Source organism: Corythoichthys intestinalis, chromosome 4, assembly GCF_030265065.1.
Source record: "Corythoichthys intestinalis isolate RoL2023-P3 chromosome 4, ASM3026506v1, whole genome shotgun sequence".
In the NCBI taxonomy this organism is placed as follows: domain Eukaryota; kingdom Metazoa; phylum Chordata; class Actinopteri; order Syngnathiformes; family Syngnathidae; genus Corythoichthys; species Corythoichthys intestinalis.
In genome coordinates this window covers 51,251,536-51,275,316 of record NC_080398.1, presented here as the reverse complement: position 1 = coordinate 51,275,316, position 23,781 = coordinate 51,251,536, and the positions used below count along the sequence as shown (strand labels likewise).

At 37.8% G+C, this 23,781-nt stretch overlaps 1 protein-coding gene across 7 annotated transcripts in view; it reads left to right on the top strand.

Moving 5' to 3' along the window:
- Nucleotides 1–1,915: 1,915 nt before the first annotated feature.
- Nucleotides 1,916–23,781, top strand: part of plecb (plectin b) — a 172,609-nt gene continuing 150,743 nt past the window's right edge. For 3 of the 7 annotated variants that reach the window (XM_057834645.1, XM_057834644.1, XM_057834643.1), the window contains exons 1-2: nt 1,916–2,314; nt 5,305–5,534. In XM_057834645.1, the coding sequence (XP_057690628.1) occupies nt 5,345–5,534 (190 nt within the window). In that variant the 5' untranslated portion in view covers nt 1,916–2,314; nt 5,305–5,344. Of the gene's footprint in view, nt 2,315–5,304; nt 5,535–19,541; nt 19,819–23,781 lie in introns of those variants that run through there. The other 4 variants (XM_057834651.1, XM_057834650.1, XM_057834646.1 and 1 more) reach the window with 3 other exon arrangements.

The following is a 23,781-nucleotide window of genomic DNA, read 5'->3' as shown; positions in this document are numbered from 1 at the left end:
ATAGTTACTATTATGAAATTAAAAGGATCATATCTTCGGTTTTCCGTGGTCTATCGGTGCCAAATAAAAACTGGGAGAGAGGTCAAGGGAGTTACGTGGCGGCTAAGCGGCCCACATTTTTTTTTTTTTTTTTAAAGGAGTTTTCGGTGTTCAAGCAAAGTACTCGTTGGCATGTCTACACAGTCGGCCAGCACACATGTGTGCACACACACAAAAAAAGCCCAGTCAAAAGGGGAACTTTGGACATGTAGGGGACAAAGGGGCAGGTGCTCAAGCACCCTTCGCCTCCCCTGCACATGCCTGTACTCTTTGCACTTTTGAAGTCAGAATTCTGGCTTTAGAATAAAGTCAGCTTTCTCTTTTTAAAGAATCAAAATCCTGACTTTAAAGCAGTGGTGTTACCAGGATGCTAGGTGTGGGTGGGCATTAGTCTTACCTGGGGGTGGGGGCTAAAAAAAAAAAAAAGAGCTAAAATGCTCATGTAGGTCGAAATCCAGCGCAGGGCTACTGCACCTTAAAACATGTTTAGTTTTCTCCTTGAGATAACTGCTGTTATGATTTGGTCTAAACAAATAAAAGTTGATTTTATTTTATTTGACTTAGAACACATCCATAACTGAACATTATGGAAATGCAGGTGACAATGTTTTTTTAGGTAACCTATTGTGGTCCCTCGGTTTTATTATTATAGTTAATCTTTGTTCTGCAGCCCCATTGAGCTCAATTTGACCCTGTTAGAATGCTTCAAAATGCACCAAAATCGGCAGGTAGGTCAAGACAGGTGCAATCTTTGATACCATGTAAAGACAAATTCGAAGTACATTATGTAGCGCCCCCTAGCAGTCATTCTTTGTCCTGCCGACGCTTTGAGCCCTACTTTGACCCCCCCAGAATGCTTCAAAACTCACCAAACTCAACAGCCAGGTGAGCCTGGTGAAAGCCTGGTGAAAACTTTGATAAAATCTAAAAAAAAAAAAAAAAAAAAAATCAAAATATGTGTAAATGTGTGTAGCGCCCCCTAGGAACAACACCAAAATTTCATTTCTTTTTCATTTTTTTTTAAGGTGAAAGAGGAGGTAACAACACAAAGGTTAAAACTTAGAACACATCAGTACTATACGAATGGGATACCATACGCAGTGCCCAGACTGCCATTAGTAGGCGACTACATCCAATTTTCTTGGGCAGAGCGTGCCCACTCCTGCCCCCCTCAGCCCCGTAACACCCCGGCTTTAAAGTGAAAATTCTGACTTTCTGAGGCTAAAGTCATAAGTCTGACTTTAAAGTGTGAATCTGAGACTAAAGTCATAAGTCTGATTTAAAAGTGTGAATTCTTAGAATACAGTCAGAATTTTCACTTTAGAGTCAGGAATCAGAGAATAAAAGTCATATCCTGTCAACCGTCTCCCCAGCCCTCAATCCTCTTCTGTTCGTTGGCAATTGCACATGAAATTACCCAACAAACAATATTATAATATTACACAGTATACCGAGATGTTGCTTCTGCAGGAGCAGTACTCACTTTATGCTCGCTGCGTCCGCAAATTCAGCAACCACGCCTCTACGCGCCATGTCCTCAAAGGCCGAACTTTGCATGCCTACTGAAATGTTTAACCCATACGGACATTTTCACACAGAAACACAGTGGATGACTTACTCCTGGCAGGGGTGCTAAAAGGACTTGATTCTGTATGTACGGTATGGATGAATTAAAACAGGCCTGTCAGGCAGAACAACACTGCGGGACGGATTGGACCTCCTGGCGGGCCGTTTTTGGCCGTCGACCGTAGGTTTGACACCCCTGCTTTAACCTAATATTTAGGACAAATAGGTCATACAATCGATCATCGAATTACTCCACTCCAGCATACACGCACACAAACATACTCTTGCATACCAGCCGGTTGAGTTCAATGCACTCGATCGGCATATCAGTCCATGGTTTCCAGCGTCCCACGAGACCGTCTTCCTTCTTCTTTTCACCTCTGCAGTGAAGAGTCGTACAGTTTTACGGTGTCATACACAACCAGAAGCAGGGACGAATACGAAGCCTGGAATGTTTGTTGGCGTCATAGGATACTGGCTGATGAGGAAGGACGACAATGACCGGACACTACACAGCTGGTCTGTTATATGGCACCGCATGAAGGAGTGGCTGGTTCCCGGTTAACACATGCTGAATGCACCGCGCAACTACATTTGGGTGCTTTCTGCGACTATTGTTGCCTCAAACCTACGGATAATTTAGAAGAAAACGCAGCCATGGCTCTTTGGCAAACGTTTCCTGCCCTGCCTTAGGTAACAAGGTTGCAAGGTAAGACAACCCTTCGGATGCTGCCACTGAAATAATGCACCTACTAAATCATTGTAGATTGATTTCTTAGAAGTCAGAGGTAACTTGGCTATCTTACGTTATTTGTTTATTTGTTATTGTCTAACTAGAAGCAGGTGCACCACTGTCAGTAGAGGCAGATGTAAAATAACCTCTATTTGTCCATTTGCCTTAGAATTACTGTATATTACTGTATGTAGTGGACTACGCTCACCCCCTCTCCCCTTATTTATTCATTTTTACGTCCAGGTTACAGGAAAATCAGATATTTCATTCAATTATAGTAATGGCAGTGTTTTTTTCTTTTTTCTTTTTTTTTCTTTTTAAATATATATATTGTCGACAACAACAAAATAAACACTGCAACAGTGAAACAGGGACATGGCCTCACAGCATGCATTATTGTTCAGGTCTACACTACTACAAACTTCACCAATGATAATATTTCATATTTAGAATAATTCCTATTTGTTATGGTAATTTTCTTGTGTTTGGTCCTCATTAGGTTAGCCAATTGATGTATTTAGCATGTTTGCAATGAAGGTAAGACTAATTCACACAAGTATGGAAATAAAAATATATGAGTGGGCATGAACTAAAACAGAAATGCCAGAATGCTAAAGTTGTATGCAGTTAATGCAGTAAGGATGTAGACTAGAAAGTCATGCATTTCCTTGCTTAAATTAATGCACGAAGAAACTAGAATTACTATTTATACATTTATGCTGTTGACTACTTACAATACTCTGCTATTTATCCCTTTGTGTCCGGCTTTTTTATCACAGACTTCTGCAGTTCTTTTCCTACTGAAACATTAGCCAGTCAGATCAGACTTTGTTCTTTCTCCGCCCTGTCAAGAATCTCTTCAAACACATTTAGATCATTTACTCTTGTCATATCATTCTATGGTCAAAAGGATCTGCTCAACAATTTCGGTCATATGATACAGTAATTGCACCAGGCAGGTCATCCTTCTTTGGACATGGATATGTTTGACATAATGCACCATTGATACACCTAGAGAATTTAATTGAATGATACAGTTCTTTACAGTAGTGGCAATTAAAATAGTGAGTATGTTTGACCCTGACATAGTCATGTGAAAAAATTAGGACACCCCATTAAATATTCAGTTCTTTATTAAGAAATGTTCACATATCTTCACATATCATATCTTCACATATCATATATATATCTGAGTTAGTTTTTCTTTATCTCTGTTAAAGAAAGTGATTTAATTGCTGGTAAACAACAAAAAATAACATTGTTTTACTCATTAAACCAAATATATCAACACAAATGCATGTTCTAACAGAGGAAAAAGTTAGGACACCCTATCACCTAATAGCTAGTGTTACCCCCTTTGGCTGAAATAACTTCAGTGAGACACTTATTGTAGCCATCTACCAGTCTTTGACATCGGTCTGAAGAAAGTTTGTTCTACTCCTTAACGCAGAGCACTTCAGCTGTGAGATGTTCGGGCGGTTTCTTGCATGAACAGCCCGTTTCAAGTCACCCCACAGCATCTCAATGGGATTAAGATCTGGGTTTTTACATAGCCATTCCAGGACCATTTCTTCCTTTTCAGCCATCCATGGTGGATTTACACCTATGTTTTGGGTCATTGTCATGTTGCAAGGTCCAATTTCGCTTCAGCTTAAATTTTTTCACAGGTGAGCTCACATTTTACTCAAGCACCCTCTGATAAACAATAGAATACATGCCGGATTCTTTGATGGTGAGCTGGCCAGGTACTGGTGTAGCAAAGCATCCCCAAACCATGACACTTCCACCTCCATGCGTCACAGTCAGTATGAGGTTCTTTTCCTGGAATGCTGTATTGGCTTTATGCCAAACATGTCCTCGGTTCTGGTGTCCAAATAATTCAAATTTTAGATTCATCTGTCCAAAGAACATTATTCCAGAAGGTCCTGGTCTTTGTCTACTTTAACTCTGGCAAACTTCAGCATGGCCTTCATGTTCTTCTTGGAGAGAAGAGCACACCTCCCATTAAGGTTAAACTTGTGAAGTCTCTTTCTGATTGTACAGGCATGCACTTTAATATCAACAGTAGCAAGAGCTTGCTGTAAGTCCCGTGATGACATTTTAGGTTTTTTTGGAGACTTCTTTTAGCATCTTGTGGTCTGCTCTCGGGTGAAATTGCTTGGACGTTCAGACCTGGGCATGTTGGCAGTTGTTTTGCATGTCCTCCGTTTGTAGACTATTCTTTGGACAGTGTAATGGCTGATTTTATATTCTTTTGAGATCTTTTGAAATCCCTTACCAGACTCATAAGCATCTACAATCTTCTCTCTGAAGGCCTCAGACAGCTCCTTTGATTTCACCACTGTTGTTTTGTGTCACTTCAACAGTCAGGAGCACACCAAATTAACGTGAGGTTTAAATAAGACAAGCCTCCCTCAAAACACTGGGTAATGTTGTTCTAATCATGTGCACTTGATGTAATACCACTGTGTGTGATTTTTGACATTTTAAGTGGAATTGAATGTGGGGGTGTACTAATTTATCCCTCAGCAGAAATGGCATTTATTTAAAATGACATTTTACAGAAAGTTATAAAAAAAACGTTTTTTTTTCTTTCTTCAGTTTTATTGTCTATTTCTATTACTTGAACCTCTCAAGATTGTTAAAACTGATATTACATATCCATTCGACTAAATACTGTATGTTAAAAAACACACAGGCTTCCATAGGGTGTCCTAATTCTTTCACATGACTGTAATTATGACATTGAAGCAACTAGGGGTTAACACATTCCTAAGAAAAATATGAAATAGGCTAGCTGTGAGAGCGCTACATCATCAAACAGCTGAGAATCATGAATCATTTTGTATGCGTTACCTTTGTAATTCTCAAGACTACAGATGAGACCAAGATAGGTCAACACCATGAATACATATGGTTTTGGACTGTGATGTGAGTCTGAGTTTCCTTTATGTGCTGTATTGCAGCAGTGCCAACTTGCCTCTTTGATCATTCTTACCTTCTGTGATGGCGACTTCAAAAGAAAGATGCAGGGATGGAATACTATGGGAGGACTGTAATAGAGAAGCTAGCAATATTCCGTGTCCAGGTGACACACTCCCCTGGAACCTGTCCAAACATCAATGGGTCAAACGCTCCAAGTCAGCTTCAGGGGAGGTCCTTGATCCAGCGGAGAGGGCTGTAATCCGCATCGCAGGTAAACTCTGTTCCTTCATTGCATGCCAGAAATGATGCATGTGATTTTAGTATATGATTGGTGTAAATATAAACTCACATTTGAACTGGATTGTCAGTATTTACTAGTACCATCTTTTTGGGACTTTCCTTTTTTTTTTGTAAGTATACTTAAAAATTAACACTGCACCTTATAATCTCCTTCATGTATGAACACAGGTTGTCTTTAACGACGTCGAACCCATTGCTTGTGAGTGTAACTGAGGTCACAGCCATACACGTACGGAGGAATGGTTACTCTTTTAAGTGGGTTTCCTGCTTGGGTATAGCTATTGTTCTCTCCATTATCAGAGCTCTAAGAAATTCTCGATTGCATACTAAATGGAGCCATGTGTAAGAATTGCACTTCAATTATTCATTAAATGGCCCCAATATTACAATACACATTAAAGAAACATTTTTTTGGAAATACTTGTAACTAGGCATGTGCCGGTATGAGATTCTGACAGTATGATACCTTTAACCAAAATATCATGGTTTGACAGTATCATGGTATCGCAAAAAAAAAAAAAAAACAACAAAAAGCATTAAACAGGATTTATATTTTTCAAAACATATTAGCAAATTGGGACATAAGTATAATGTTAAGTTAAAATGAATAAAAAATAAAATAAAAACTGAAATATTCTAAATGAAATTAAAATAAATGTATGCGAGGCTAAACCCACAGCTCAACATTACCATCAGAACAAAAATGATTGATTTTCCATAAAAAACACGTATGGATGACTCATATCATATTTACATTATACACACACTCTTTCTCAATACAGACAGTTGCCAGAGAGAAAAAAAAACATGTTTTACCACTGCTAGACACACTAAACACGCTGGAGTTAACTCTCGTAGTTGGTGGGAAACGTTCATGACAGTGTTTACTAACCTTTAAATTTATATAAATGCAAAATCATATTGGAGGTATTGCCTCCTCGGCAGCCACCCTCCACAAACATGTTTTACATGTCAGCTGGCCCTCCTCCTCTAAGCCGCGGCCGTCTGCAACTTTTCTGTAGCCGAAGTATTCCCATAACAGCGATTTTGTTCACTTTGATGGGGGAAAATATTTAAGAGTTTCACCTCCTCCAGCCATCGTGTAGCACAGCTGACTCACTGACACTGAGCAACAACCCGTGAGGGAGGGTTGAGCCTTGCAGCTGCAAGCGAGGGATTTCTCCCTGCATTTTTGGGACACAAAAAAATAGCTAATACCGTAGGAACCGTATGATGGCAAAATTTTGTGGTTTTGAAACCGTGATGTTTTCATACCACGGTGTACCTTAAAACTGTTAATCAGCACATGTTTACTTGTAACACGGCTGAGATTTTCCCATTTTAAAAGTTGATACTCAACACATTTACAAGCTGCGAAACCAAGACGCAACAAATATGTTGTAGAATGGCCTCACCTTTACATGGTGAAGATGAAAACGGAAGGCGAAGACGCAAACTTTTGATTTCGGCCTCCAAAGCGGAATGATTCAATTGCAGGATTGCTCTGCAACCATATGCATGGAACGCTCGAGCTCCGATGACTTCAGCACTCGCACACGTCACTTTGGGCGTGCAAAGTCGCTGCTAGTAAACATTCTAAACTGTAAACATGGTGAATCGACGGCTTTAATGTACTGTTTTCATAATATTTTTTATTTAAATATACCAGTATTTTATTTTTGCGTTTTTCTGCCTTTTAAAGAGAAAAAAAAAGGCATGGACGCCATTGCTTCGAGTTTTTTTTTTTTTCTATTGACAAGCAATGTCATACAATCATTTAAACTTGTAAAGAACAGCAAATGTACAAGAAATACGCGAGAAAAATAAATATACAGGAAATCTAGAATAAAACTGCGAAATATAACACGGGGGGATGTTAAAAAAAACCAAACCAAAAAAAAAACATTGCCTCGAGTGGGTGTCTTCTGGGCTTCATTATTGGCTGTCGTTTTGTGAAACTGGACTGCCCTCTTGGGTCCGGTATGAATACTACATCGTTTTTGTGCAGAATTGCGACATCGTTCGAATGGAGACGGAACCAAGACGGAACCATGTAAATGCAAACATGAAATTTGTCGTATTCTTGGAGTGTCACCATGTAAACGGCCCCTTAGGTTGTTATAAATTGCCATTGTGCTTACATATTATTGAGAAAGGTATGGTAGTTCCTCTTCTATCATGGTGATAGAAACTAACCTGTACTCGTAACTTGGCTTTTTCTTGGTTTTGAACTCTGTTCTTTTGTGTTGACCACTTTGCTAAAACGATTATTCATTTGTGCACCAACTTACCGGTAATCCCGATGCAATTTGAAACTCATGCGTTTGAAGACTGCAGCTTGTACTCATTTAATTTTTGGTATGTAATAGATATAAGCTGTAGACTAGATATGCTATTTTCACATGATCATTGCTTAGGTTAATGTGTATTTTCTTAGCCTGTCTTTTGTGATTGAAATGCAACATTGGTATGATAACGCGGCTTGAGTCTCCGTTGTAAAGCGCTTATCTGGCAGTGGAACGGGATGTTGTGCCCTACAGTTTTGATCCTGGTTGCAGTACCATTTTTGGCCACCAATCTTACATAAGGTTCCTTTACTTAAATCCTTTAAGAAACTAATTTTCACATGGAGGTAATTTGAACTAGCATTGTGAGATTTCCTGTGAGTGAGGAAAAATAATATTGTTAAAGACATACTGCTCAAGGTTAATCTTTTACCCCACAGTGGCCTACTGTGATATACATATATTTTACAGTCAAATAAGGAAACATATTTTTACATTAGGACTACGAGTACAATGGGGCTGTTTCCAAGTACATTGTGCTCTTTTTTGTATCTAATAGACAATAGGCTGGGATCATTTCCAAACTAAGCGTAGTGTTGCTGGGAACACATGACTTATTCATGTTAAGGGATAGTAGGGGCATATGTGTTTTGTAAAGTAGATGTTTATAGGTGTAAGATGCATTTAGTGTTAATTTTACATCATTCACAAGAGGCGAAGATGTAAAAACAAGAAAGGGAGATAATTACAGTAATTGAAAATGTAAGGCAGGGTAAATTTATTTATAGGACAATTCAACCCAAGGTAATTCAAAGCACTTAACATCAAGTTCAAATTCAAAAAGACAAATAAAAGTATACATATGTAAAAGTCACTTTAAATCATCAAAGAAAGTGTCAAAACAAAAAGATATGGTATGGGTAATAGAAATAAAACCAACAAAATGAATAAAAAGCAAAAGTCATATCACTTGAAATTTGATGTAAATGAGCAGTTATGAATTCGCTTTCAACAAAAAGCACTTAAGCCCTGACACCTGTGACACATAGCGCAATATTAAGAAATGGTAGTTTCCAAAAGCTCTGACAGTGGAGTTTTAACCTTTTACTACTCTTCTGATTCTTGTTTTCAATGGAATTCAAGAACATTTATTTTCACCTGCATTAGATAGCAAGAAAGAAGGAATAACCTGGATTAGTTTTTGTTTGTTTGTTTTAATGAATTTCCCGGCCAGTTTTTGGACAATATGAAGTGTCTTTTAGAATGTTATTTGTTCATGCCAAAGGTGGAGGAAGTTTGCATAACTTGTGTACCTACAATACGCCATTACGCATATCCTGTGCTGTTCTTCCTTGGATCTTCCATCAGGTCAGCTCAGGCAAAGGCCGCTTGTGTTCTAGTGTTAGTACCTGTGTTGGTCACAGAATGGAAATGTGGACAAACTCCCATGGGAATTATTTTTTTTCTCTATTTAAATTAAAGTAGCAGCTCTATGTGAGTACAGTAAAAAAGAAAAAAAAGAAAAAAAAGGTGCAAACACACCCAAGTACACAGCAACCACAGATATTGGTGGTACTTTCCAATCACGTGAGGACAAGGAAGATAAGATCCTGAACAACTGCAGTTTCAGTTTTATCCAACATTGTGCAGCTTTTGAACATATTACCACACTATCATGATATATTTTTGCAAGCAAATCATGTTGCCATTTTTGTGTGTGTGTGTGTACTCAGTTTGCTATCATCTTTTGGAGAACTTTATTGATTCTCATTAGAAAAAGTGCTTATCTATTTTCAGCACTGCTCTGCTTCATTTTTCCTGCTAAATGGTAGCATGCCCACTGTTTTTATACCTTATCGTTTTGTGAGTTTAAAGTGCCTGTGACATGAAAAAGCATGTTTATTTCACAATGCACGCGGTATTTTATGCTCCTGAATGAAATGGACTGCTTGGATGTGTGTGGAAGCGATCGCTATATTTATTCCGTTTTTTGAATCCCGCGCCATGAAAATGAGTGACTTCCGGCAACAGTCTCAAGTTGAGAAAGAGGGCGCTGTGACGTGTACGGAGGAAGGAGTCCTCTTCACTATACAGCCTTACTGTTGTATGAGAAGGACTAAGGATTCGGCTGATTTTGCGGATTAATACGTTTATTTTTCGCATCACGGCAGCCAAACGGCTGCAGAAAATCTTGCTGTAGGAGGGAGAGGCGTGTGCGTCTTTTTGGGGTTTCAAAAGGTTCCCATTCACTGGTGGATATTGGCTAAAACAAGCCCTACTACTGTGGGACCATGGGACTTACGAGGAAGTGAGTAAACATCGTGTTTTGTATTATGTCAAATACTGGGATCATTTTAATATGTAGGTGGCTTGCATTTTGTGACATGCTCCTTGTCCCCTTTGCTGACGGCTTGTTGCAAACCCCCCCCCTCCGCTGGGAGAGCACTACTAGTATACTCGGCTTATTCCCCTCTTCATTCAAGTGCCCGGTGTTCTGTCAAATTTCCCGACCGATCAGAAATTGCAACTTTGAGTTAAAAATATCCGCGAATACAGCGATTACAAAGTAAACAGTACAAACTTTTTAAAAAAAAAATGGACTACTTACGTTTGATCATGGATTGGCATGTAAATGTTCAGCGGTCATTGTCCAGCTGCTTCCCCAGTGAGCTCCCCTGTCCGTAGTAGCTAGGAACTAGCTATAAATTGCTCTGCGCCGAAGACTTTGAAACATCACTCAGTTCGGGTTAGCATGTTGGCTAGCTGTCACGCCTCTTGGTTTGTTTACATTTTCCGAAGCCGGGGAAGGGAAATGATATAAGCCCGATTTAGGTGGCATAAAATATCGTTTGGGAAGTGCGACAGTAAAGGTGAAGTCGACAGTTTTGACCATTATGGAGTAATTTTGCCATGTCGTCTTGAATAAATGGATTTTTATTATTTAATATTGCATTTAGCACAAGACTGTTATTTGTCATGACCATGCCATTTATTTAGTTATTGGGGAAAAATACTTGGATTAAAAATAATATCCTCTAAAAATATTGGAGCAGAGAGACTGAAACAATGACATTTTGCGGCTCTCTTCGTCACGTTTTCCTCGTTGTGAATAATTCCCCCTCAACGGGCTGACTGGTCCTTCTCAAGCCATTTATTTAGCTATTGGGGAAAAATACTTGGATAAAAAGAATATCCTGTAAAAATATTGGAGTAGAAAGACTGAAACAATGATATTTTGCGGCTCTCTTTGTCAGGTTTTCCTCGTTCTGAATAATTCCGATGCGAAGCGTGGTTGCGTTTCGTGTAATCACATTTGTGATGATGCCTATGCATAATGATAATAAATTAAAGCCCATCTTCTGTAACGAATTCTCACAGTTAAACAGTTAAACTGTACGATGCATATTCAATAAACATTTATCTTTAATATTTGTGTGTCTGTTCTATTAGGCAGATAGTGGATTTGACATTTATTTTAATCTCTTCGAGTTGGCAGAAAAAGTTTTCTCAATGTTTAAATAGTTTACATATTTTTACGATTATTATAAATGCAACGAAATAACGCTGGAAAAGTTTGTTAAATATATTTCTCGTATGCGAGCAAAGCTTCACATTCGTTTACATTCAGCGAAGCTGACACAGGTTTCTGTATAGCATTTTCAATAATCAATTTGAAGCGTTTCCATACTCCACTGTGTTAAAGGAGGGAGACTATGGAGGACCAAAGCTGCCAAAATTCAAAATAAAAATAAATCAATCAATAAAAAGCAAAATAAAAACGAAAATAAATACAAAAATAAGAATTAAGATACAAAAACTAAAAATAAATCCAAAAATAAATATGGAAATAAATAGCTAATTAAATAAAAGTAAAAATAAAAATGAATATATATACAAAAATAAGAAATTACATTAAAAATGTAAGAATAAATACAAAAATAAATGTGGAAATAAATACAAAAATAAATATATTGATTGAAATAAATGTCAATCAATAAATAAAAACGCTTTGCCATATATTTACTTATTTCATTGTCAGTGCCAACGTTCAAGTGGAAATGTTATTCAAATGAGGGGGCGGTACTACATGTGTTGAACTATTCACCCATTGGTCGATCGACATGCCAGTTCAGTGATCCTCTCGATCGACGAAGTAATGTCTGCCTTCCTGCTGCTTGCTTGCTTCGTAAAATAATGGGACGAGACGAGAAGGTCAGAATCCAAACGGCTACGGGATGCTGGCAATCGGTTGGATGAGGACAAGGTACGTATTAAATTGGTAATTTGGTGTGTGTTTTTTAAAAAAAACTTTTTACTTAAGTCCAGTTGTCCCGCCTTGCCTCCCCTTCCTGAGACCCAATGCAAGGTATTAGCTTATGGAAGATTATATAGATTCAACATACCTCAACTGGACTTAAGTAAAAAGTTTTTTTAAAAAAACACACACCAAATTACCAATTTAATACGTACCTTGTCCTCATCCAACCGATTGCCAGCATCCCGTAGCCGCTTGGATTCCGACCTTCTCATCTCGTCCCATTATTTTACGAAGCAAGCAAGCAGCAGGAAGGCAGACATTACTTCGTCGATCGAGAGGATCACTGAACCGGCATGTCGATCGACCAATGGGTGAATAGTTCAACACATGTAGTACCGCCCCCTCATTTGAATAACATTTTCACTTGCAAGTTGGCGCTGACAGTGAAATAAGTAAATATAAGGCAAAGCGCTTTTATTTATTGATTGACATTTATTTCAATCAATATATTTATTTTTGTATTTATTTCCACATTTATTTTTGTATTTATTCTTACATTTTTTATGTAATTTCTTATTTTTGTATATATATTCATTTTTATTTTTACTTTTATTTAATTAGCTATTTATTTCCATATTTATTTTTGGATTTATTTTTAGTTTTTGTATCTTAATTCTTATTTTGCATTTATAGTCGTTTATATTTTGCCTTTTATTGATTTATTTTTAATTACTTTTATTTTTAATTTTTGCAGCTTTGGTCCTCCATAGGAGACATGGAACACAAGCAGGAAATCGGCTCTCGAAGACAGGACTTGCAGACCCCTGTTCTACCCACTTGAGTCACCGACATATGTATAATGCGCATATGCATGAAGTTAAAATTATTCCAACGAAACAACTTTCCGTTCAATAGTGTTAACATCGTTTTAAATGTGTAGTAACATCCAAGAAAACTCGAAGCTAGTCACTGATAAGTCCTTTTAACACTTTTTCACCAGGCGTCTACAGTATTACCACTCTTGCCTCTAGCAGAATACAATACAAGTAAGGATGTTTTTTAAGATTGACATTTTAGCACTGAGAAGTCTAACATTTCATTTTTTGGACTGAAGATCAGAATCCAGAATGAAAGGCTCTTTGTGAATAAAAAGTTACATTGCGTACCATAGTGAATTGTCACTGAAACACATTTTTCTGCCCATGATTTTTATTGCTTAATACAGACTGACTGTTGTTCGACACCTTCAATTGAAAAGGGGAATATCTATCTTGACATTTTCCAGAAAGATACAGTACAGCTCTGTCTTAAAATGTCTGTGCAGACAGTAATAAACCATTTGACCAGTAGGTGGCAGTTTATGTCAAAGGGCTCGTTGACTGAAAGCGTTCCTCTTGAAGGACCACCACATCCTTTGGAAAATATGTCTCACTTTCCACTCTCACTTCAAACAGCATTGACCACATAGACTACCCATTGTACTCCTAGTATTACAGTGGACTAAGACAATATGATTTATGCTCTGTGACGTTGCCATGGTTACAACCGTCACCTTCCCACTTGCACCTTTATTTCAGCAATCCCTTTCTGAAACATACCATAAAAAATGGCAGCAATTATATCATATAAGGGTCGGTACAGATCCAAGTGCAACACTTTTAATGCTAGAAAAATAACTTGCCTTTTTGTAAATGTATTCTATTCTTTTTACAATGAATCATGGGAACTTCCACAAGAGAAGGAGTGGTCCCCTTGTTAGACATTCCTGTGTGGTTTGCATGTTCTCCGTGTACTCTGGCTTCCGAACACATCAATAAACATATAAGCTATTTGTTAGGTAAATGAAGGCCCTAATTCTCCTTAAATGTGAATGTGAGTGCAAGTTGTTGTTTGTCCTCAAATCACGACCAGTCTAATGTTTACCCTGCTGGAATAAACTTCAGCTTGCCTGTTGCTTGATAAGAAAAAAAAAAATCTGATGTCAAAAATGGTTAGATTTTTTTTTTCCAATATTGAAAAAACAAAAAACAAATTTTAAACACATTTTCAGAATGCAAGCAGTAAAACTACCATCCAGTGGTGTTGCTGTATGACCTCCCATAAAGATTGGGTAGCACAGTTTGCAGATCAGGTTGCCAAATATGTGCCTCTCTCAAGCTATTATTATGCCCAAGCTCTTTGTTTTTTTTTTTAATTTATTTATTTATTTTTTGGTAAACAAAAAAAAAAAAAAAAAAACACACACACACAAAAGAAGTGGTACTGGGTTACACTCTATAGTAGAGCTGGATATTATATGGCACAGTTTCTAACTGACCCTCACATGCCTGGCAAGTGTATTTCTGCTTGGTGTGATAGGGAAAAGTGCACGGATGTTTTGTGTGCACCACACTGAAGAATGAGAAAGACTGCCTTCTTTGACAACGAACATTGCTTCATGAAACAAATACATCATTTAAATAACTTTTTCTCCCTGAAGCACAAAAATGTCTGTCTTGAAACCATCTTTCATCTGCATAAATGTTGGCGTTATTTAGCATTATATATTATCAACATGTTTTAGTGCCAATGATGTTTATATACTGTACGTGCATCCAATCCATTCCAACATGGAGGCGCTGGCAGCAAATTATCACTCCCAAGCCGTCCATCCAAAATTGATTCAACCTCTATCGCTGTCAATGGCAGTCAATGAGTTAAATGATGCATCCAGAGCGAATGAAAAACTTTGCAAGGAAAAAGATAAGTTTAACCTTACTGTATTTTTTGTGTGGCATTTACGTAAGTTTAAGTCTTTGTTTGCATTAGAATGGTAATCATTATATACTGTATGTACAGTAGAATTTAAATAGGCACTTGTTAAAAAAAAAAAATGGAAGGGGCAGAGGGTGTTCATAATTCTGTATTATATTTTATTTTTCAGCCCCCCCACAACATTCATGAAGTCTTACTGTACTTCTATATCTTCATGAATAGTATTTTACCAAATTTCACTAACAATTAAATGTGAAATAAATTAATCTTAAACACAAGAGAGGCCAAGAAGTCCCAAACGACTTATTTCCTCCCGATTATTCAGCCGACTACTTTTACGATTTGTCGACCAATCTAATATATATATATGGCGGAAAACACTCAGGTGGCTTTAAGTTCCGCTCTGAGACCCCCAATTTGGCCAATTTTCAAAATTGTCCGATATGCAAGTGTGATACATCATTGGAAAGCTTAAGATATCAATTTTCTAGGGAGAAGAAACATTTTGAACAGGAAGGCATTTTTGAAAAAACAAACAAACAAACAAAAAATAAACAGCAAAACCCTAATTGGAGGCGAGAACACGCGAGAGCAGAATTAAAGACTCCACGATTTTAACAAGATATTATCGCGTACTTACCTTGTTTCGATCCAAAAACTCCATGTAGCATGTATCACCGAGTGTCAAGACACAGCTGAGAATGGCCACAGCTGGATTTTTTAAATTTTATTTTACGGGTGCATCGCAGACAAGAAGGAGTGGTTGAGATTTTCTTTTACATATAGTTACCCTTACGTTATTCTTCAATTTTTTGTTTTTGTTTTTGTTTGGATCGATTATTTATCATCTAACATATCGGGGGAAATGCAACAGTAACAAAAAAAATACAACTAAGCGACAGTTATGAGGTAGATATCCGTGACTTTTTTACAGACGCCAAATCTTTCATTGAGACGTAATTCGTTTAAAATTTTAAAATATGCGAGTGAATAATTTTTTAAAGTCGTTTTTTTTTTTAACTAAAATTTAGACATCAATTAATGATTCTAAGCTAAAAATGACAGACATTTTGAATAATAAATATAATTACTTCTTTTTATGGCTAGGTTGAAACAAAAGCGGTTGCGTGACGTCTGTAAACGGGGGTTTTCAGGGTAAAACCGACAAATCAAAAATAGTTCGGAGGCTTAGGGGGCCAAGAATCTGCTATGGCAGCATATAGACATATTGTTCTACCAAGCACAACAGTTATTTTGGCTTAAAATACAGCAGTTTATTTTAAAGAGCGGTGCAAGAGCAGATACTGCGTTTTCAGCCTGGTCTGTGTTTCCCGCCATATAAATATATATTTTTTGCTAATTTAATAATGACATTTTTGTTGAAGCTTATCAGTTCACAAAAAAACATTTTGGAACACCTAAATTCTTTATTACCGATGTACAATATAGTCAGTTGGTACAATTTAGTATTGTAAACAATGAACACTTCTCTGCACAAAGCCTACTTGAAAGGGATTGCCAAGTATTTTAGGAAATAACCCCTTCACAGCTTCACAACAAATGTGTGTTCTAAAAAAATAAACATGATTAAAGTGAAACAACCACTGAAGTAGCCATTCTATAGCCATACAAAATATAGGAGGGAACGCAGTTCATTGTGCTATGGCTTAGTTGTCACAGTTGCTGTAACTCGATCACCAGAGGGTGGTATTGCACATTATCAGTATTGAAATGATGATAATTGTGCCTTGGGGGAAAAGATTGTAGAAAATCGCAGACCACTTTGAGGTAAGAGGCTATTTCTTTTGGGGGGTAAATTTCAAAGTCTTCATTATTCTTATTTGGGGCTTTTACGCATTTGACCTTTCGCAAAAGGTCAACCTCCCCCATACGCGGAGTTTAACGGGGTGCCAAGACGCTAGGCCCCCTGGTGGCCGAAAAGTGTTATTGCATGTAATTAACTTTCCTATTCTGTATATGATTTTAAAATTTAGAAAAATAAAGTTTTCCTGTAAGATATTGTCTATAGAAATGTAAAGCAATAAAACCAACAACGAAAATGAATGAAATGAATGAAAGATATTTTTTTATAATGGGTCAACTTTATTTTTCGAACAAATCATGTGACTAGCACCTCAGACGGTCATTTGCTTTGCTTAGCCAAAACCACTTGAGTACCGAAGAGGCAAGATGGGTATATGCAATTTTTTCACGCCTAAGCTTTCAAAAGTGACAACAACTACTGAGCAAGAACCAAGGATTGAAAATGTGGAGCATGAAACGCCAGAGACCACTGTCAAAATGGTGAGCGGAGTTTCAATTTGCCCAACTAAAGACACTAATTGTACAACAGAGCCACCACCGGTGTCTTGCCAATGTAGTTACCCCCGTCAAAAATTGTATCCCTTGGCCGTGAGAGTGTACACACACACATTAGTTATGAGTCATGTCGACTTAAACAATTAATTGAAGCCAGAAAAGAACCACATTTATACATTTTGGACATTGACGTTTATTAAACTGGAGAAATTCCATACAGGACTTGAATTACAGTAATAACAGTTATAGGTCATTCTATGAGTAAAACAGTAAAACATTGTCTCTTTATGTTCAGTATGTACAGTATGTTACATTATAAGAAAAAATGTGTTTTTATGTACGGGCCATGTTTTAAAACCTTGTAGATAACTACATAAAAAAAACATGGAACTCAAGCAAATCAGTGTAGCACAGTGGTTCCGAGGGGATATAATTTTTGACGGGGGTAACTACATTGGCATGAAACCGGCGGGCGTAGCATATTAAATGGATGACGATCATGGCGAAAAGTATAGCTGTCCTAAGCAGCCTGATTTAGAATTGCCCTCAAGAATGATGGGAAACAAAAAACGCTTATTTTCAATATTCTTGAAAGTTAATTTTATTGTTGACACTGCGTTTCGGGGTCATCAACATGTTGTGCCTCCCCTGCCCCAACAGTCAAACTCCACCTATGTCCTCCCCGTTAATTACTGTTGGTAATCCGTCAAGCTTCGTGACTCTGACAGCACTGGCGTGGCACTTATACCGGAGTTTATTAAGATTTATTTTGGAGCAATACAAGTGCAATATCCCTAATACCTAATGTGTGTGTGTGTGTGTGTGTGTGTGCGTGTGTGTGTGTGTGTGTGTGTGTGTGTGTGTGTGTGTGCGCTCCCAGGGGATACAATTTTTGACGGGGGTAACTACGTCAGCAAGACACCAGTGGTGGGGTTGTTGTAGAATTAGCGTCTTTAGAGGGGCAAATTGAAACTCCGCTCACCATTTTGGCGGTGCTCTCTGGCGTTTCATGGTCCACATTTTCAATCCTTGGTTCTTGCTCAGTAGTTGTTGTCACTTTTGAAAGCTTTGGTTTGAAAATATTACATATCTTGTCTCTTCGGTTGTCGGGTGGTTTTGGCTTAGCAAAGCAAATGACCGTCTAAGGTGCTAGTCACATGATCTGTTCGAAAAATATTTTTGACCCATTATAAAAATATCTTGTTTTGTTCATTTTCATTTTTGTTGCTTGTTTTATTGCTTTACAAATTTTATAGACAATATTTTACCGGAGAATGTTAACTTTAAAATCATATATATAGGAACGTCAATTAAATGCAATGATACTTTTCGCTCCCCCGGACCCCCCCTTAAACTTCACGTATGCATTTAATACGTGCAGAATGTGGCTTGGGATATTTTTGCTGAAATTAGCAGGGATGTCCCTGTAAAAGATGCTGCGTGGATAGCAGCATATGTGACTGCAAAAGCTGAACCTTTTTGGTGCCTTCACAGATCTGCAAGTTATACTTGATACTTGGCTTTTCAATTTTGCTCCGATAACAGTCTGTATGTTCCTTTTCCTCTTCGCCCCAGTTTAAATTTACCAAAACTTTATTAATCTAAAATGTGGACTCATTAAACCACAGTGCAATATTCAACTTTGTGTCAGTAATTTCTGATGAGCTTGGTCCCAAAGATGCTGGTGGCATTTCTGGGTGTTGTTAATACAGTCATGGCTTTTGCTTGGGATGGTTTTACTAACTTGCCTTTGCTATGTCTTAGGATTTCAGTGTTTGTTTTGGCTTTGCTGCTTAATAAATCAGTTCAGTTCAATTTCTTCAGGCATGCCACTCAATTTTGTCCTGGAACAAGACACAGGGCTACGTCACACAGCCCACGCTTCCAGGAGATGTAATACTCCAGCCATTCTTTGGCCTTGCTGCTTAAGTGCAGAGATGTCGTTAGATTTTCTGTGGATGAAGAAATTCCTAATTGCATTTGCAATTGTACATTGGACTTGATTTTCTCACAGATGCTCACGAAGTGCGAAGTGACTAACCCCACACCATCCTTGCTTAAGTAGTCTTTTATGAGAGTTTTCATTCAGGGTTGGTCAAAAGCACTGTTTTTTTATCACCAAATTTTAGTACAACTCTGGGTGTGTTGGAGTACCTAATAATCTGCCCTCTGAGTTTATACCGCCATCAATGACATTCCAGTTGAGTTGAAGTGTTACCGGTAAGGGCAGTGCTTGAACTCTGCTCTTATTACTTTGCGAGTCCAAGCGGTGAGTGAGTGCATACCCTTCTAGTCAGTGTATCTTTAAAAGGAGGGGCCGGACGTCTGTATTCGTTTTTGTGAGTGTGCGTGTGTTTAGGGATGTGTGTGAAGCAGGACTGTGGAATGAAGTTGGCAGCTGTGGAGGGTTCACACACTGCTGAGAGAGCTGACAGAGGACAACACTGACTTCCTAACAAAAACCAAACGCTCTGACACGAAGTAACTGAAAACACGGGGAAGAGGTAGAGTTGGGGGAGAAGGAGGAAAAGAGGGTGAGAGGACTGGCATGGCAATGTACGAACCTGCATACCTGCCTCCGGACGCTGAGGAGCAGGACTTCATCCAGGCTTACGAAAGCGTCAGGGAGAAGTATAAAGGTGGGAACCTGTGTGATGACGTCTGGTGTTTGACTACATGATGTGAAGTTTTAGTGAAAATTCAGCTGTTCTGCTCTGTTGTAGGGGCCAATAACATTTTATATGTCATTATAATGTACTTGTGTGCATTTGCAGTGATGGAAGCTATTGTTTATTGATTGGGGATTTTTCTCTTGCTCGTTCTTGAGTGTTGTGGGTTACAAGAGTCCACCAGGTTTTGCAGAAGTGTTCCACATTTTATGCATGACTCTAGCAATAAGTCTGCTCAGCTCACCTTTGATCCTGCTCGGCGATCAGTTGGGGAGGTTAAGTCTGAATGATTCTCTGATTCTTTTCCACAGGCAGGACCCTTTATGAAATAGACATAATTTTACACTTATCGTAATTGTTTTGTCACTGGGTTGATGCAATCTTAAGGCTGATTTCGTACACTGCGCAATTGATCAAATACATTTACCATTTTTTTATTGCCATGGATACAGCTACAAATGTGTCTAAAATTTTGACTGTGCAATTTTTCCTCTAGCACAGTTCATCTTGTATTCCTTTTCAGTGAAATCCTTTATGGAAAGGTTACAAACAATAGGTGCAGAAAATTATTGGACTCATTAGTAGTTGCTAAAGTCAACAATAATGTATTCTTTACACAAAATTTTTTACAGATACATGTTTAAAAAAAAACAAAATCAAACAAACAAACATAACCATCAAAGTGCAATAAAAATAAACCCACCAAGTTTGGGCAGTAGGGCTGCAACTAACAATTATATTTTATAATTTAAAAAATTAATCAATTAATCAGATTAATGTCACTTTTTTCAATTACCTTCACAATTTAACTTTTAACTAATTTAAGTTGTATTAAAGAAATGAGACAACTTTACTATCTAACAATATATCAAATGCTAATATGCCTCTCCAAAACAATACAAACAGACACTTAGACACTGATTAGCATAATCGCCAACTAGTTTAGCTCTCCATGCTAAGTAGTAATATCTCATCAACAAAGAATACAAACAATATGAATTGGCTTAATTTACTCACCTCTGACGGAGGCACCCTGGATCTAGACACTTCGTAATATTGATTCAGCAACCCAACCTGAGTGTAGCAGTGAACTCTCTCTTGCCCCTGATCACTGGCACTACTTTACTTACAAACAATGAACCAAAAGGGACTGCTCATTGCTGCCGGCAAAAAAAGATTATAACATTTGTTGGAAACTAATTTATTAATTGATTCAATCGATTAATAATTAAAGACTTATCAGGCAGGCACTTTGTATCACTCTTTGGCTGCAATTGGCAGCTATAGATGTCCAATTAATTTTGACCGGTTGGTCTGGTAGTGATCAAAATAGATTGCTTGTCAATCACCATTAATTAGTGTTTTTAATATGCATTTTCTTTTTTTTTTCTTAACTGCAACAACGCTTCTCTGTGAATAATTTGGAATTGCCACTCTGTTAAATATATATTTGTATATATATGTATATATATTAGGGCTGTCAAAATTAACGCGTTAACGCGCGGTAATTAATTTTTTAAATTAATCACGTTAAAATATTTGACGCAATTAACGCACATGTCCCGCTCAGACAGTATTCTGCAAGGCTTTTTCTGCTATCTAACAGCGAACTCTTGTGGTCGCTTTGCGACATGGTTTATTCTTTTCTTGCCAGTTCAATATGGCTGCACAACGTCTCTGTTGTGCTTATATGATCCTTGGACAAGATTTGTCCGTAAGTATGGTTGTTGTAAAGAATGTACATATTATGTTAATTAGCGAAATGTTATGCTTTTTGTATGAGACGCTTTTTGTTTATGTTTAGTTAACCTGTATAGCGTGCTAAGCTAACGTTGTTGCTAATGCAATGCTTGTGTACTTTTTTTTTTTGTAGTTTTAGGACGGTCTAAAGAGGACAATGGTTTGAGGCCATTTTATTAATAAATCAGATGAAAAAGGAAGAAGTCTGATTATTAAGGCGTCGTTCACTAGCTGTCTAGCTTTGGAAAAAGTAGACGCTTCGGAGTGAGGACAGCATAGACAGATTTAAATGACAGTAGAGTGAAATGCCCACTACAGTCCTTATGTACCGTATGGTGAATGTATATATCCATCTTGTGTCTTATCTTTCCATTCCAACAATTTATTTTACAGAATATATATATAATTCACAGAAAAATATGGCATATTTTATAGATGGTTTGAATTGCGATTAATTGCGATTAATTACGATAAATTAATTTTTAAGCTGTAATTAACTCGATTAAAAATTTTAATCGTTTATCAGCCTTAATATATATATATATATATATATTTGGGGTGCAACGGTTCAGTTAGCCCACGGTTCGGTTTGAACTTCGGTTTTGGGATCACAGTTTCGGTTCGGTTTCAATTTGATTTTTTTTTTTTTTTTTTTTTTTTTAACTGCCTTTATTTTGCTTTTAAGAAAATGAATAAACACTTAAAATGTAAACATGCTCGACTGTTAAAATGCCTCTTAGCTCTTTGGCTAGTTTAGTGACTGACTACTGAAATACACACACAGTAGTAAAAAAGTTACTTGGCAAAGTAACTGGTGTTACCTTTCATGTTTTTTTTTTTTTCATTTAAAAAAAATAAAATAAAAAAAACATAGTAACCTTTGCTATGTTTGGAGGTCATTTAATGTTCTGAATCAACCGCTAAAGTTGATAAAATTGCTCCCGTTTTTGCATTAGTTCCCTTCTGTCTACTTTCGACCTGTGAAACTTTTAAAACTGTTTCATCATTTAAAGATAGACTCAAGTCAAGATTTTTCCGATTTAGGAGTATTTTAGATAAAAAGTTACTTAAGTTCACTAGGAAGGTTCACTACAACAGAGCCTTTCTGAGAAGTTTACTACTCTAGAATGGCGGCTGTTTACTAACGCTACCGAGTCTGTCATTTCACATGTAGTTCTATATGCTTGAGATATCTAGGTGTAGGTTGTAGGCTGTCGGGTACAGTCAGGAAATATTGGAGCCACCTAGCCTAGCATCGCATTTGCTACAGCGTCACAACAAACACTCTTCCATCTCCATGCCTCTGACTTTTCTCGCATCATTCAACCAACGTATTAACGAACGGAGGAAAAATAACGTAATGCACGAAAAACGTACAGAATTTGAACGTAACGTACGGCGTACACATTTAAAAATCAGTGCTCACATGTACAAATTACGCCGAGACTGTACAACTTGACAGGTATGAATTATAGTGGACCGTTACAGTTAGGTAGTAGCACTCTGTAGCACAGGACGTCCAACTATCAGTGGTCACGGCGAAACTATGTGCTTCAGCGAAGTCATCTTCGATGGCTTTGCGTGCCATTTCATAAATGTCGGTGAATACGTTGTTGGAGAAATATGTCCCCGAGGGAACAATGTAACGTGGTTCAAGCGTTGCAAATAAATTAACGAAGCCCGCCGTGTGTTTTCACTGGTGTCATCTCCGGGGTTGTCCTGCTCTGAGAAAGTGATATTTGTGCGTGATGCCGGCTGAGGTGCCGGAGTCATGTTATAATTGTTGCCATTAGCATAGGGAACAAGTGCTGAGCAATGCTTGCAAATTGTTTTTTTTTTTTTTTTTTTTTTTTTTTTTCAATATTTTCTCTCCCTCCCATTTTCTCTCCCACCGCATTGTAGTCCACGGGGAAACCGAAATGTTGCCACACTGCAGATTTGAAAGAAGCCGGTGCTTCCTCACGATTCGGTCTCTCCACTCCTCCGCTCGCCATAGCTTTTTGTTTTCTTTCTTGTTTCACTTTCACTTCGCTCGTAAGCGAGAGAGGGCATTACTCGGCTTCTATTACACAGGTGCTTGACAGCGATTGGACATTTACTTGCGGCGGGGCGGGAATTTCTCCACAGCTGTGCTTCATGTCGCACACAGAGCTCAACCAATTCATTCCACAAGCGTTCGGAATAAATTAATTG